We start from the raw sequence: 15,474 nt of genomic DNA on the forward strand, positions 1-15,474 counted from the left end.
ACAGCCACCCGCCTGTGTCTACCCCGTCTGCCCTGACCATTGCCCCCATCCCCCTCATCTGGGGAGGACTGGGCCTCTTTCTGCTGCTCCTCCACTCCGCCCTCCTCTGCCTGCGGCACATCGCCCCTCTGCTGGGCTATGTTGTGCAGGACGCAGCACACCACAATGATGCGGCCGACCCTATCTGACCGATACTGGAGGGCGCCCCCAGAGAGGTCCAGGCACCTGAAACGCATCTTCAGCACGCCAAAGCACCTCTCGATCACTCCCCTTGTCGCTACATGGGCATCATTGTAGCGGTTCTCCGCCTCATTGCGTGGCCTCCATATAGGCGTCATCAGCCACGATCGCAATGGGTAGCCCCTGTCGCCCAGCAACCAGCCCCTCAGCCGGGGATGGCGTCCCTCGTACATGCCGGGGATGGATGACCGCGACAACACGAATGAGTCGTGTACACTGCCTGGGTGACAGGCGCAGACGTGCAGGATCATCATGCGGTGGTCGCAGACCACCTGTACGTTCATCGAATAGGTCCCCTTCCTATTAGTGACCACGGCCCTGTTATCTGCAGGTGGCCGCACGGCGACGTGCATCCCATTGATCGCGCCCTGGACCATGGGGAACCCGGCCACGGCAGAGAAGCCCACGGCCCGGGCATCTTGGCTGGCCCGGTCCACGGGGAAGCGGATGTAGCGGTGCGCCATGGCATATAGGGCATCTGTCACTGCCCGGATGCACCGGTGCACCGATCTCTGCGATATGCCGGACAGGTCCCCACTCGGTGCCTGGAATGACCCCGTTGCATAAAAGTTCAGGGCCACCGTAACCTTGACGGACACGGGGAGAGGGTGTCCCCCGCCAGTGCCACGCGGTGACAGGTGTGCCAGCAGGTGGCAGATGTGTGCCACGGTTTCCCGGCTCATCCGGAGTCTCCTCCTGCATTCCCGGTCCGTGAGGTCCTGGTATGACTGCCGGGGCCGGCACACACGGGGCGCCCTCGGGTGCCTCCGTTGCCGTGGGGCTGCGACGTCCTCCTCCCCCTCCTCGTCCTGTCGGTCAGGTGTCCCTCCAGCCTGGGCGGCTGCCGCCTGCCCCTCTGCGGCAGCCTGCGCCGCCTCTCTGGCACGCTCCTCCTCCTCCTCATCCAGGGCAACATAGACATGAGCGGCTGCCACCACGGCGGCCAACATCGCTGGATGATCTGAAAATATGACGGCCTGGTGGGGGGGAGGGGAACGACGACATGTCATCATTGCCCATATCCCCTCCTCCCCCCAGCCAGGTGGCATGGACCGCATGGGTCCAACTGTTGGAGGCTGGCACCTGGCCAGGTGGACCAACTCACTTGCCCTCCCATCCCCCTCCTCGGCACGGACCCTCCCCCCAACCTCCACCCCGGCACGGCACGGACCCCCCCCAACCATCACCCCGGCACGGACCCCCCCCCCCAACCTCCACCCCAGCACGGACCCCCCCAACCTCCACCCCAGCACGGACCCCCCCCCCAACCTCCACCCCAGCACGGACCCCCCCCAACATCCACCCCGGCACGGACCCCCCCCAACCTCCACCCCAGCACGGACCCCCCCCCAACCTCCACCCCAGCACGGACCCCCCCCAACCTCCACCCCAGCACGGACCCCCCCCCAACCCCCAACCTCCACCCTGGCACGGCACGGACCCCCCTCCCAACCTCCACCCCGGCACGGCACGGACCCCCCCCCAACCTCCACCCCGGCACGGACCCCCCCCAACCTCCACCCCAGCACGGACCCCCCCCCCCAACCTCCACCCCGGCACGGACCCCCCCCCCCCCAACCTCCACCCCAGCACGGACCCCCCCCCCCAACCTCCACCCCAGCACGGACCCCCCCCCAACCCCCAACCTCCACCCCGGCACGGACCCCCCCCCCAACCTCCACCCCAGCACGGACCCCCCCCCAACCCCCAACCTCCACCCCGGCACGGACCCCTCTGGGGGGTCGGAGAATGATGCCCAATAGATTAACTTTTATGGGTAGCTCTGCTATCATTCATGATTCAAGAGCTTACCGTGTTGAGGGCCCAACTGACCTCAAGTTCTGGGTGGCTGTTACTTTCTGCAGCTAAACACCAATGAGACTGAAGCTACATTGATTGCCCCTTGAGAGCACTCACTTACATCAGACTCTGATCCCACACCAACTGGATTGAGTCTTGGTCTTCTGTTTGACTTCGAGCTGTGTGTCATATCACACCTTTGGTCTATGGTAAGCCCATCTCACTCCTCTCTTCATTTTCACCAACCCAATGGAAATTGTCTGTTTGAATCCCTAGTCATTGCCTCCACACTTTCATCACCTTGAGGACTGACGCTGCACTGATCTTCTAGCTAGATCCATCTTCCAAAATGATTGCCTCTATCTTCACCTCCCGCTGCCTGGGGAAAGCGGGCAGCATAATCAAAGATCCCTCCCACCCGACATACTCACTTTTCCAACTTCTTCCACCGGGCAGGAGATACAAAAGTCTGAGAGCACGCACGAACAGATTCAAAAACAGTTTCTTCCCCACTGTTACCAGACTTCTAATAGACCCTCTTATGGACTGACCTGATTAATACTACACTTCTGTATGCTTCACCCGACGCCGGTGTCTATGTATTTACATTGTGGACCTTCTGTTGCCCTATTATGTATTTTCAAGAGCTTCATGATCCCTTCCTGCTTTGGGGGTCCAGGATGTAGAGGAGCAAGTCATCCGCATAGAGTGAGACTCTGTTCTCTCTGTCCCCCCTCTGGATCCTCTTCGCTGTTCTGAGGGTTCGATTGCCAGGGTGAATAAGAGCAGGGACAGCAGGCATCCCTGCCTTGTGCTCCTGTGCAGCTGGAAGTATTTCGAGCTGGTTGGCTCTGCACGCTCATCAGACACGCTCGCAGGAGGTGAAACCTGCTCCAAGCCCAAACCGCTCCAGTACCTATGAGGTATTTCCACTCAACTCTGTCAAAGGCATTATCACGTTCAGCAGGCGCCTAATGTTAGATGTTAGCTGCCTACCTTAACAAAGCCTGCCTGGTCCTCTGCGACCACCTCTGGCACGCAGTTCTCCTGTGGCCTGGCTAGAATCTTGGCCAGTACCTGGGCATCACGGTAGCACAGTGGTTAGCACTATGACCTCACAGCGCCTGGGTCCCAAGTTCGATTCTCGGCTTGGGTCACTGTCTATGCGGAGTCTGCACGTTCTCCCCGTGTCTGCATGGGTTTCCTCCGGGTGCTCCAATTTCCTCCCAAAATCCCGAAAGATGTGCTATTAGGTAATTTGGACATTCTGAATTCTCCCTCCGTGTACCCGAAAAGGCGCCGGAATGTGGTGACTAGGGGCTTCTCACAGTAACTTCATTGCGGTGTTAATGGAAGCCTACTTGTGATAACAAAGATTATTATTATTTTCACGCCTACGTTGTGCAGCGAAATGGGTCTGTAGGACCCGCATTTAGTCGAGTCTTTGTCTTTCTTGAGTAGCAGCGAGATTGAGGTTTGTGCTAACATTGGAGGCAGGATGCCTCTCGCCAGCGAGTCTGTGAATATCTCCCGCAAGTGAGGGGCCAGTGCTGGCGAAAATCTTTTATATAAGTCGGCCGGAAATCCATCTGGTCCCGGGGCCTTCTCTGCCTGCATGGAGTTGATGCCCTCCATGACTACTCACAGTTTTAATGGTGCTTCCAGCCCCCATTTTCTATTCTCTCCCACGACTGGCATGTCCAGTCCATCGAGGAACTGCTTCACCTTGAGTCCCCTGCAGGGCTTGGAGGTGTACAGCCTCCGGTAGAAGGCCTTGAATCCTTTGTTGACCTTTTCCGGTTCGGTTACTGACTGTTCTTGTCCCTGATCTGTCCTATTTCCCATGTGGCCGCCTGCTTTCTCAGTTGGTGAGCCAGCAAGCGAGTCCGTAGAAGGTCCCCATGTCTGACGGATTTGGTGCACTGCCTTCCTTGTGAAGAGCAGGTCAAAGTCCATTTGTAGCTTTTTCCTTTCCACCAGAAGCTCTACGGTCGGGGCCTCGGAGTATCGCCGGCTCACCTCTAATATGGAGGAGGACAGTTGTTGCCTAGCCGCCTTCTCCTGCCTGCCTCTAAGTGCTTTATAAAGCTGGTTTAGCTCAGTGGACTAGACAGCTGGTTTGTGATGCAGAACAAGGCCAGCAGCGCAGAGTCAATTCCCGTACCAGCTAAGAATTATGAATTCTCCCTCTGTCTACCGGGACAGGCGCATGATTAGTCGGTGGGTATCTACGTCGGGAATTTCCGCCATGGTTTTCTTTATAAACTCCGTGTCGTCCCAGTTGGGAGAGTATACGTTAACAAGGACCGCTGGTGCCCCGTCCAGGTCACCGCTGACCATGACATACCGTCCCCCTGGGTCCATAACCGTCTTTGTCCCTGTAAACACCGTCCTCTTCTTTAGCAGAATGGCTACCTCCCTGGCTCTCGATTTGTAGCAAGAGTGATACATCTGTCCCACCCAGCCCTTTCTTACCTGCATTTCTGATCTTCTGAGTTGAAGTGTTTCTGTCTCTTGTTTGAATTTTTTATTCTATTTTATTTTTCACCCCTGCATTCCATACCTCTGTGCCATGAATGGTCAGAGAAAAGGCAAAACAGATACTCCAAAATTGCCCATATGGAGGTACACAAATTACTAAAACAAGAGGTCTGGAGGTTGTCTTGGCCGTAAAACGTTTGCACCAATACATCTTCAGCCACCATTTCACTATTATTACGACCATAAATGTTTGCTTGAACTTTTCAAGGAGGAAAGCGCATTACCTCCATGCAAATCCAGCGCTGAGTGCTGTTATTCGTCGCCTAAGGGTATTCCTTCGAACATAGGCCGAGGCTCAAATCTCGAATGCCGATGCACTGAGCTGTTTGCCTTTACCGTTTGCCTTTCCTGACTGGCCCCTCATCGACCTCCAGGAGAGTCAAGGTAGTTGCAGCTCAGAATTTCCCAGACTCCTTCCCTGTCTTGGCATCCCAGATCCGTAAATGGACCCAGACAGATCCGATCCTATCAAACGTTCGGCATGTGGTGCTATACGGAGGGCAGCATCGACAGCTTCCAGACGAGTTACGGGCATTTTCATCCAAGCTGTCCGAGTTCAGCGTGGAGGATGGTATCCTGCTGTGGTCAGGAGTTGATCTTGAAGGACCTCCACAACAGACATCCAGGCATGTCCAAGATGAAAACACTGGCCACGTATGGTGGCCGGGTCTAGATGCAGACATTGAGAAAATGGCCCAACAATGCTCTGTTTGCCAAGCTCATCAGAGGCTCCCACCAGCTGCAACCTACGTCATTGGGAATGGCCAGGACAGACGTGAGCGCAGTTGCATGCTGATTTTGCAGTCCATTTCAAGGATCCATGTTCCTTTTGTTGATTGATAGCCAAGTGGTGAGAGGTGCACAGGATGGTGGCAACCATTGAAAAGTTCCGGACATCGTTTTGCATGCACGGCATCCCTGAAATGTTTGTCACAGATATTGGCACTCGGTTTACAAGTGAGGAGTTTGCTGGGTTTCTAAAAGCGAATGGGGTGCGACATATTCATAGCGCCCCATACCACCCGGCTTCTAATGGCCTAGTGGAGCGTACAGTGCAAACATTTAAACGGGGCCTTAAGGAACAGTCTTCTGGATCGATGAACACTAGACTGGCTCATTGCTTGTTTTGCTACAGGACCACGTTACGTGCAGTAACTGGAGTGGCTCTTGCTGACATGCTGATGGGCCGGAGACTTCGTACCCACCTTAGCATGATTTTTACAGACATAGGTGCGAACGTGCACCACAACCAGGAGCAGCAAGGGGCTGCCCCACTCGATGTCGACTGTCCGACATCGACTGTCCAGGCACTTTGTACCAGATGACTCAGTGTTTGTTCAAATCTTTTCTGACGACACCCAGTGGGTCTCCGGCGTCATCCTCCAGCAAACAGGGCCTGTTTCTTACCAGGAGCAAGGGCAAGGTCAGACGACCATTTCTTCAGAACTTTCCTCGTCCTCGAGAACTCTTTCTCAAACCGCATTGCTGCCTGATCAGTCCACGTCGGAGCCCCAAGGGAGTCAAGGTGCTGACATGACTGAGGTCATCGACCCGGAGATGGAAATGCAGGAAGCTTCCGATAGGGAGTCTTCGAACCGCAGCCTCAGGAATTGCAGCCACCGCGACGTCCGGCCGGAAGCGGCGTTCACCTTCTAGATACATACCACCTGACCCAGCACCTCGGGTGCACAACACCCAGCCAGACTCCAAGAGTCCAGCACCTTCCTTCACCACAATCTTCGGAGGATTTTCGGACCTTGGGGTGGGGGGTTGTTACAACCCGCACGAGTCTTACGGGGTGGGAATAATTAATGTCTGGCTACGTATAAATAAAGTCCGCCAGTGAGGCAGTGACTAGTGAAGACCCAGGAGGGAGTTACTGGAGTTGTATATAATAGAAGTTGTAAAATAAAGTATGTTTTTGTTTCTACAAACTTGGTGTAGACACTTTGTGCCCTTATAAAATTGCTCTGCTGTGCAATTAGATATTGCTTCAATGCTTCTGGCATTACTGTGGCATGAAGTGTTCATAGTTGAGACTAGCCTTTGCTGTTAACATTTTGAGTTATCTTTACCTCGTGTTTTTCTTCTGGGGGTGCTCATCTTTTCCTACCTGGAGGTAAACTGTCGTTTAATCCTTCCAGCAGCACCCTCTAGTGTCTTTACTTTCACACTGTTTTATATCATCTGTAAAATAAGCATGAGTGAAAACAGCAGACATTGCTCAGTACTTCATGTATTTCCCAAGCACCTGAATTTTAATGTATTTATCTCCTTTTCATCCTTCACCCTTGTCCTCATTGACCTAGAATGAATCCCAATCCACCAATGCCTCAAGACATTCCACTCTTGTGTTCAATTCCCTTTTTGTACGGTATCTCTACCCGATTCTGTTGTTATCCCCTACAACTCCCATTCCTATGATTCTGACTTCTTGTACATGCCTCTATCCCTTTGCCCCACCATTGACCTCCCAAATCCCTCAGCCCTTGAAGATACCCTGCAAACCACCACTTTGACCAAATGTTTGCTCACTGCTTCTAATACCCCCTTCTTTGGCTCAGCATCCATATACCTCAGCAAAGCACCATGTGACATCTTTCTGTGTTAAAGGTGGCATTTGATTCCAATCCAGAGAGCGCAGCAGGAAAGTTCCTGTGTGATTGCTAGATGAGAACAGCTTGACTGTTATTTCTCCTGACAGTGATGCCCAGGGAGGCTGGATTTACCTCAACCGAGGCCCTTTATAAGCAAGGCATGTCCAAGAAGTCAGAATCATAAGAATGGGAGGTGCAGGGGAGAAAACAGGCTATTGCACCATTAGGTTATCACATTCAAACGCATTCTCATCCACACTCAAAGCAGGTTAGCAATGATTAACAATCAAGAGCAGGGACCAAGATTGATGTTAGCCACCTTCGCCTCGGGAGACTGAGACAGCTGCAGGACCCCAGCTGCGAGCTGATCAAGCTAACTCACCCATGGACAAGGCACTAAATCATAGCTTCAGAGTCTAAATTACTTTGTATTACATTGTATGGTGTATTTACCCAATAATTCACTGGGGAAGCTCTTAATTTTATACATAAATAACACAATGAAGTCACCGATCAAATACATAATTTAAGTGAGAGACCTGGTTCATGAATGGTCCAAATCTCAGGTCAGTTAGCCACAGAGATCTACATGAAATAAGTATCTTAACAAAGTTCCTAATGGTTTGATCCTAATTTAGTGTTGAATTACTTCTATTTTAATACTTTTTTTTGTTTAACTGCATAAATAGAAGGAGATACAAGGTGATATTAAGTTGGGCAGAGGTCCCAGCTGTGGGATTAGTTTAGAATTGCTCCAGCAATGTGCCAGCACAGACACAATGGACAGTATGCTCACTTTCTGAGCGCTGTCAGCTTTGATGGCTTTGGAAGTGCAAATGTTATGTTGGTACGATCAGGGATACTCACCTTACTTTGAGATTGATTTATGTCATGATAGACAAAGCAGATTTAATCTGTGTCTAATGAGGCAGTACCTGTTCTGGGTGTGGTTAGTCCTGAGATTGTGGGCAGCATTTTGAGCTTTGGGTCATGATCTCAGCTTTGAGGTAAAGTGGGGTCCCAACCCCTTACAGTATGGGAAATGGTTAGCCGGCAGTAAGTTTCAATGAATTTGCCAGTTAGTGACCATAAGGTGCACTTGCTGTCTAATTAAGGATGGTGGGTGGGTTCTTGAAGCTGAAACGCCAAGAAGAGGCCCTCTAGCTCAAAAGGAGCGATAGTCTGTCATAGAATCATAGAATCCCTACAGTGCAGAAGGAGGCCATTTGGCCCATCGAGTCTGCACCGACCCTCTGAAAGAGCACCTTAACTAGGCCCCCACCCCCACCCTATTCCTATAAGCCCATAACCCCACCTAACCCTTGGACACTACGGGCAATTTAGCATGACCTTTGGACTGTGGGAGTAAACCGGAGCACCCAGAGGAAGCCCACACAGATACGGTGAGAACGTACAAACTCCACACAAAGTCATCTGAGGCTGGAATTGAACCCAAGACCCTGGCACTGTGAGGGTGCAGTGCTAACCACTGCCACCCAAGGCATCTTTTCAGCAAGTTTCAAAACCTTTAAATTAAAAAGTCATCATGGAAATAGAGAAATAGGAGCAGGAGGAGGCCATTCAGTCCTTCACCCATGGGCCCCCATCCATTATGAGCATGGCTGATCATCCAACTCAATAGCCTGATATGACTCTCTCTCTTCCCCCCACCCCCCCACCACCCCCTTTATCGTTTGATTCTTGTAATGACTTAGGCCAGGCCTTTGAGATTGGCCAATTAGAATATGAGATCCCTTATTAGTGGCCCAATCAGGGAACCCCTTTCAGTGTATATAACAGGGAGTGTCAGATCCTCTGTGCTCCCGGTGTAGACAGCAGATTGAATGGTCATGGTTGTTTAGCTGTTGGGTTTGTAAATAAAAGGAATTCTGGTGACGGGACTTATTACAATTCTCTTTGCCCCAAGTGCTGTACCTAACTGCTTCTGTGGTAACAAATTCCACAGGCTGACCACTCTCTGGATGAAGAAATTTCTCCTCATCTCTGTCCCAAATGGTCTACCCCATATCCCCAGACTGTGACCCCCTGGTTCTGCACCCCCCCCCCGCCCCCCCCCCCCCCCCGCCCCGCCCCCCCCCCCCCCTCATTGGGGAAGCTCATACTCCCACAGGATTGTGGGATTGTCATTAGTCCCCAGCCAATGGTAAGCAGGCAGGTTATAATATCCCTCCCCCCCAAAGTTCAAGGAATCCACCGAAGACCCTGGTGAAGGAGGGCGTTGGACTCGTTTTGCCGCAGGCCGGACACCATTTGCACGCGGCGCTGGTTCAGGCGGCGTATAACGAGACGGAGACCGGCGCTTCCGTGATGAACGGCGCAACGGTTGTACATCCACGGCCCCTGGACCCGAGGATTCCCCCTCTGATGCATCCTGTGTCTCCATCTCGGAGTCAGAGTCTGCTGCCTCCGTCATGTCAGCGTCTCTATCTCCATTCGGTTCTGTAACGACCTGCGCAGGCTTCGAGTGAGGCACCAGTGGAAGATTGTGAGGACTACCTTCCCTTGTCTCTGGTCTCTGCGGCTGTAGAAATGAGCTCCGGGGGCGGGGAATCTTTTGAGGGGATACTCTTTTGGACCGAACGTGGTCTACATGTTTGCGCTGGAGACGACCCTGGGATTGCAACTGGTAAGATATCGGGCCCGTTTGGCGAACGATTATGCCAGGAACCCACTGGGCACCACCAGCAAAATTCCGAACGAACACTGGGTCACCGGGCGCAAACTGCCGAATCGGCCGATGCCGAGAAAGTCCCTGTTCCTGCCGTTCTTGTGTGCGGCGTACTTTTGCACCGATGTCCGGGAAAACCATACTCAGGCGAGTGCGAAGTCTCCGGCCCATTAGGAGTTCTGCGGGAGCTACCCCAGTCACCGCATGGGGGGTGGTCCTATACGTAAACAAAAAGCGAGCCAGTCTCATGTCCATTGATCCGGAAGACTGCTTCTTTAGGCCTCTTTTGAATGTCTGCACTGCGCGCTCTGCCAACCCATTTGAAGCCGGGTGGTAAGGGGCAGTGCGGATATGGCGTATGCCGTTCATCTTCGTGAACCTCGCAAACTCCTCACTCGTGAATGGAGTGCCGTTATCCGTGACCAGCACCTTGGGGAGGCCATGCGTACTAAAAGTCAAACGCATCTTTTCAATTGTTGCGCAGGACGTTGTCCCCTGCATCTTATGCACCTCTAGCCATTTAGACTGGGTGTCAATTAATAGAAGGAACATGGATCCTTGAAAAGGGCCTGCGAAATCTGCATGCAAGCGTGCCCAAAGCCGCCCTGGCCATTCCCAGTGATGTAGGGGCGCGGCCGGCGGAAGCTTCTGATGCTCCTGGCAAATGGAGCAGTTTTGGGCCACCTTCTCAATGTCGGTGTCGAGGCCTGGCCACCAGACATAACTCCGGGCCAACATTTTCATTTTGGTCACACCTGGATGCCCATTGTGCAAGTCTGTTAGTATCAGCTCCTGGCCTTTTTCCGGGATAATCATACGCGTCCCCCACAAGAGGATGCCGTCTTCCACGCTGAATTCTGACAGCTTGGAGGAAAATGCCCGCAACTCGCCTGGGAGCTGTCTATGCTGCCCACCATACAGGACTATGTGCCGAACCTTTGACAGGACTGACTCCCTCTGGGTCCACTCACGGATCTGTGATGCCGTGACAGGCAAGGTGTCCATAAAATTTAGGGTTGCAACCACCTCACCGGTCGTGGGGGTCGACATGGGGCCGGTCGATAAAGGCAATCGGCTCAGTGCGCCGGCATTTGCTATCTGCGTTCCTGGTTTGTGCTCCAGAGAATACTCGTATGCAGCAAGCAACAAAGCCCAGCGCTGGATCCGTGCGGAAGCAATGGGCGGTATTGGCTTATCCTCTCTGAAAAGTCCCAGCAGAGGCTTATGATCAGTCACGATAGTGAAATGGCGGCCATACACGTACTGGTGGAAGCGTTTCACCGCAAAAACTACTGCCAGGCCCTCCTTCTCGATCTGCGCGTACTTTTTCTCCGCTGCAGTCAATGTGCGGGAGGCGAAAGCTATCGGTCGCTCGGCCCCGTTCTCCATCTTGTGGGACAGGACGGCCCCAATACCATACGGGGATGCATCACATGTGACGAGCAAAGGCTTTCCAGGATCATAGTGGGTTAGTAACCCAGATGACGACAATTGTTGCTTTACCCGCCGGAAAGCGGTTTCTTGCGGCTGACCCCAAACCCAGGTGTAATTTTTCTTTAGCAGAAAGTGCAAAGGGGCCAGCGTAGTTGCCAGATTGGGGAGGAACTTCCCGTAATAGTTTACGAGACCGAGAAAAGAACAAAGATGCGAAGTGTCAATCGGGGTGGGGGCCTGTTGAATCGCATGCACCTTCTCTGCGACGGGATGCAAACCTTCGCGGTCCACCCGATAACCTAGGTAGACTACTTCCTTTGCCTGAAATACGCACTTTGTGCGATGTAAACGGACTCCAGCCTCCGAAAGGCGTCTAAGGACAGCCTCCAGATTTTCCAAATGTTCCTGCTCCGACGTCCCTGTAATCAAAACGTCATCTAAGTAGACAGCAACACGTGGTAAACCTCTCAAAATGCCCTCCATAACACGTTGAAAAATTGCGCAGGCAGAGGATACTCCAAAGGGCAACCGTGTATATTCATACAGGCCCCGGTGTGTATTAATCGTTACATATGGTCGGGAGGCAGGGTCCAGCTCCAACTGCAGATAGGCGTGACTCATATCTAATTTTGTGAACGAGAGTCCACCTGCGAGCTTCGCGCCCGGAAATAGCGCGGCGTGGCTCCTGGTTCGACTTGGATACGGGCTACGGCCCCTTTTATTTTCCCCAAACCAGGCTGGAATACATCTGGGTATCGTCCTAGCACCTCAGTCAACCCTTCAGAAACTGTTTGGAGGATGTGCTGCCATTGCAACCGCAAATGACGCAACCGGTCCCGACCCAACAGGCTGGGCCCATGGCCGTGCACCACGATAAGTGGGAAACGCCCCTCCTGGCGTCCATAAACAACAGGGGTCATTGTAGTTCCTGCAATGTCCAGTGGTTCCCCCGTGTAGGTGGCCAACCTGGCCTGTGAGTCGGTTAATGTAAGGGTCTGTATACCCTGCTTGATGCGGTCGAATGTCCTCTGGGCGATCACGGAGACCGCTGCGCCAGTGTCCAACTCCATCTCAAGCGGGTGGCCATTGACCCGTACTGTCACCTTAATGGGGGCCACACGGGGAGCTGCCACACAATGCAGCTGCAGGCAGTCGTCCTCCGTCTCCACGTCCTCAGGAGTAGTCGCCGCAGGTTCATCCACATGGAAGGTACGGCCCCTGGGCTGGTCCCAGTTACGGCCCCTGGGCTGGTCCCAGTTTCGGTTGGAACGATGGCGCCTCTGGCGCCCCCAGGACCGCCGTCCGCGACGGGGTCGGCGCCTACAAGTCTGACACGGACATTGCTCCTCATCCATTGGTTCTGGAGAAGTCTTCCTTCGGGGAGGAATGTCCGACGGCCACTGGCGTCGGTCTGGGCGTTGCCTCGCCCAAGGTACAGCAGGAGTGCGGGGGCTCGTTTTCGGATGGAAGGGGTTGCGCCCCAACGCATGCACTTCCATTCCCTGTAGCTCCTGCACTCCTCGTTCTGCGCTCTCTCGGGACAATACTATTTGAATGGCCTGTTGAAAAGTCAATGTTGGCTCAGCTAACAACTTTCTCTGGGTGGCCGCATTGTTAATACCGCAAACCAAACGGTCGCGTAACATTTCTGACAAGGTCTCACCATAGTCACAGTACTCCGCAATCCTGCGTAGCCTGGATAGAAAATCGGCAAGGGATTCTCCAGGGGTCCTCTCAGCGGTATTAAACCGGTAACACTGGACTATCGTGGACGATGTTGGGTTAAAATGTTGCCCCACTATATTCACAAGTTCATTAAACGTTTTGGTGTCCGGCGCAGCTGGGTACGTAAGGCTCCTAATCACCCCAAACGTATGCGGGCCGCAGGCGGTGAGCAATATGACCACCTGGCGCTCGTTTTCGGTGATATTGTTTGCCCGGAAATAGTAACGCATCCGTTGTGTGTACTGGTTCCAGCTTTCCAGCGCAGCATCAAAAACATCCAAACGTCCATACAGAGGCATGGTATAATAGAAAACAACTTCCAACCTGTATCCAACAAAAATCCAGGGAGGTGGCTTCAGCAGTGTAGACAGCTATTCACTTTAACCCTCGTCGCCAGTTTTGTGAGGGCCACGAAGAATCCAGCACGAGCTTTAAGGATACAAAGTAATAACATTTATTTACAATAACATATATATATAACAGCAGCAGCAACTTCCCTTGCTGCACACTCCTTCCTGCTGGTTCCAAATTGGCCAGCTTGATTTATACTTGGAGTTTACTAATGGTTTCTCCGCCCCCTCATTGGGGAAGCTTATACTCCCACAGGATTGTGGGATTGTCATTAGTCCCCAGCCAATGGTAAGCAGGCAGATTATAACAGTCTCGTTGCACATTCCCCTCTCCTAATTTATGCCCATTCAGCTAATAATCTGCCTTCCCGTATCTGCTACCAAAGTGGATAACCTCACATTTATCCAAATTATACTGCATCTGCCATTCATTTGCCCACTCACTCAACTTGTCCAAATACTGAAGGATCTCTTCATCCTCATTACAGCTCACCATCTCATTCAGCTTTGTGTCATCTGCAAATTTGGTGATATTACATTTAGTACCCCCATCTACATCATTAATATATATAATAATAGCTGGGGTCCCGGCACCAATCCCTGAGGTACCCAACTAGTCAATACCTGCCATTTCGAAAAAGACTGGTTTATTCCTACTCTTTGTTTCCTGCCTGCCAACCAGTTTCCAATCCATCTCAACACACCACCCATAATTTCATGCGCTTTAATTCTACACGCTAATCTCTTATGCGGGACTTTGTCAAAAGCCTTCTGAAAGTCCAAATAAGCCACATCCACGAGCTCCCCCTCGGCAAGTTTACTAATTACATTCCCAAAGAATTCCAGTAGATTTGTCAAGCATGGTCTCCCTTTTATAAATCCATGCTGACACTGTCCCATTGCGCAGCAGCTGAGTCATCATGGTAGAGGGAAAAATCTCTCAACAAGGCAGCCTGTGGTCGCAGCTATAACCAGTTGGGAGAGGAGGGCATCAAACCTTGCCTGGAGCACTGCACCCCAATCTAATGCTGGGAGACCGCCTCCAAGCAGCTAACCTGCTCCCAGTGGCAGGGAGGGCCCAGGAGCTGACTGGAAAATTCCAGACAGCCTCAGATAATAGGCCTTAATAGGCCATTTACTCGCCTTAATTGGCTCCCTGCCACATGATAGCAGTCACATCTTATGTATCTAATGGAATGTTTGTGTACAATTCTATCCAGAAATCAAAGGAAATACGTTGGTGGAAGAACATGGAAGAAAGCCATGAAAACAAGGTCCGAATGGTTCAACTTCGCAACATGGCTGCGAGTGTGACTCAGAAAGCATCATAATATACTGCTGCTCAGTGGAGTAGGTTGTATATCATGGACATTTTCCCAAAAAACCACATCAAATTAAATCTGCACTTTAAGTGGTAATGTTACATGCTCACTGTTACAAAAACACCATGTAATAATGTTCCCAATAAATATGTAACTTTAGTTTACAAAGTAATTGAAATCTGAATCTATTTCTGTTTTTATATGCACCAGGGTACTTACAAATATATTTTGACAATGGGGTCACAGACCTGAAACGTTAATCTGTTTCTTTCTGCTTTTATTACAAACCGAAGGCATGCATTGCGTAGAAGCAAATGGTGTGGACGTACTCCTTGTCCTTCTCTTTAGTGGGGCTTTGTACAGATATTATTGTGACAGTGTTTTCGCACTGTGACATAAGATGTTTTCCATTAATAGTGTTTATCCCGATTCAATCAGTAGCCTTATTTTTAAGTGAATTGTAATTGCTTTCACTGGAAGTTGCAGTATTATAATCAGTGAATCCGTCCATCTTTCAACTCCCTCAAAATTCATTAGTGCTTTTAGCTGAATGGTTTCCTGTGATACGTTCAAGATCTGACCATATTTTATACAAAGATTCTGCTTGTGTGATCTGTACATGTCAAAATACTTTTGGTGTTAGTTTCTGTAGTAGCTGACCCCTTTAAGGGGTGATTTTCTGAAGGTCACGAGACTGGCTCACCTAAACAGTAGTTAGAGCCCGGAATCGCCAAGCCGAGCGCAAGTTCAATCCAGGAGGCAGACTGGCTGCACCA

The 15,474-nt window shown here is 51.7% G+C and overlaps 1 protein-coding gene across 2 annotated transcripts in view; it reads left to right on the top strand.

Annotated features, from left to right (window-relative positions):
- cfap99 (cilia and flagella associated protein 99) overlaps nucleotides 1–14,870 on the top strand; it is a 366,971-nt gene extending 352,101 nt beyond the window's left edge. For both annotated transcript variants that reach the window (XM_072515683.1, XM_072515684.1), the window contains one exon: nucleotides 14,597–14,870. In XM_072515683.1, the coding sequence (XP_072371784.1) occupies nucleotides 14,597–14,707 (111 nt within the window). In that variant the 3' untranslated portion in view covers nucleotides 14,708–14,870. The remainder of the gene's footprint in view (nucleotides 1–14,596) is intronic.
- Nucleotides 14,871–15,474: the final 604 nt, after the last annotated feature.

This window comes from Scyliorhinus torazame, chromosome 9, assembly GCF_047496885.1.
Source record: "Scyliorhinus torazame isolate Kashiwa2021f chromosome 9, sScyTor2.1, whole genome shotgun sequence".
In the NCBI taxonomy this organism is placed as follows: Eukaryota; Metazoa; Chordata; class Chondrichthyes; order Carcharhiniformes; family Scyliorhinidae; genus Scyliorhinus; species Scyliorhinus torazame.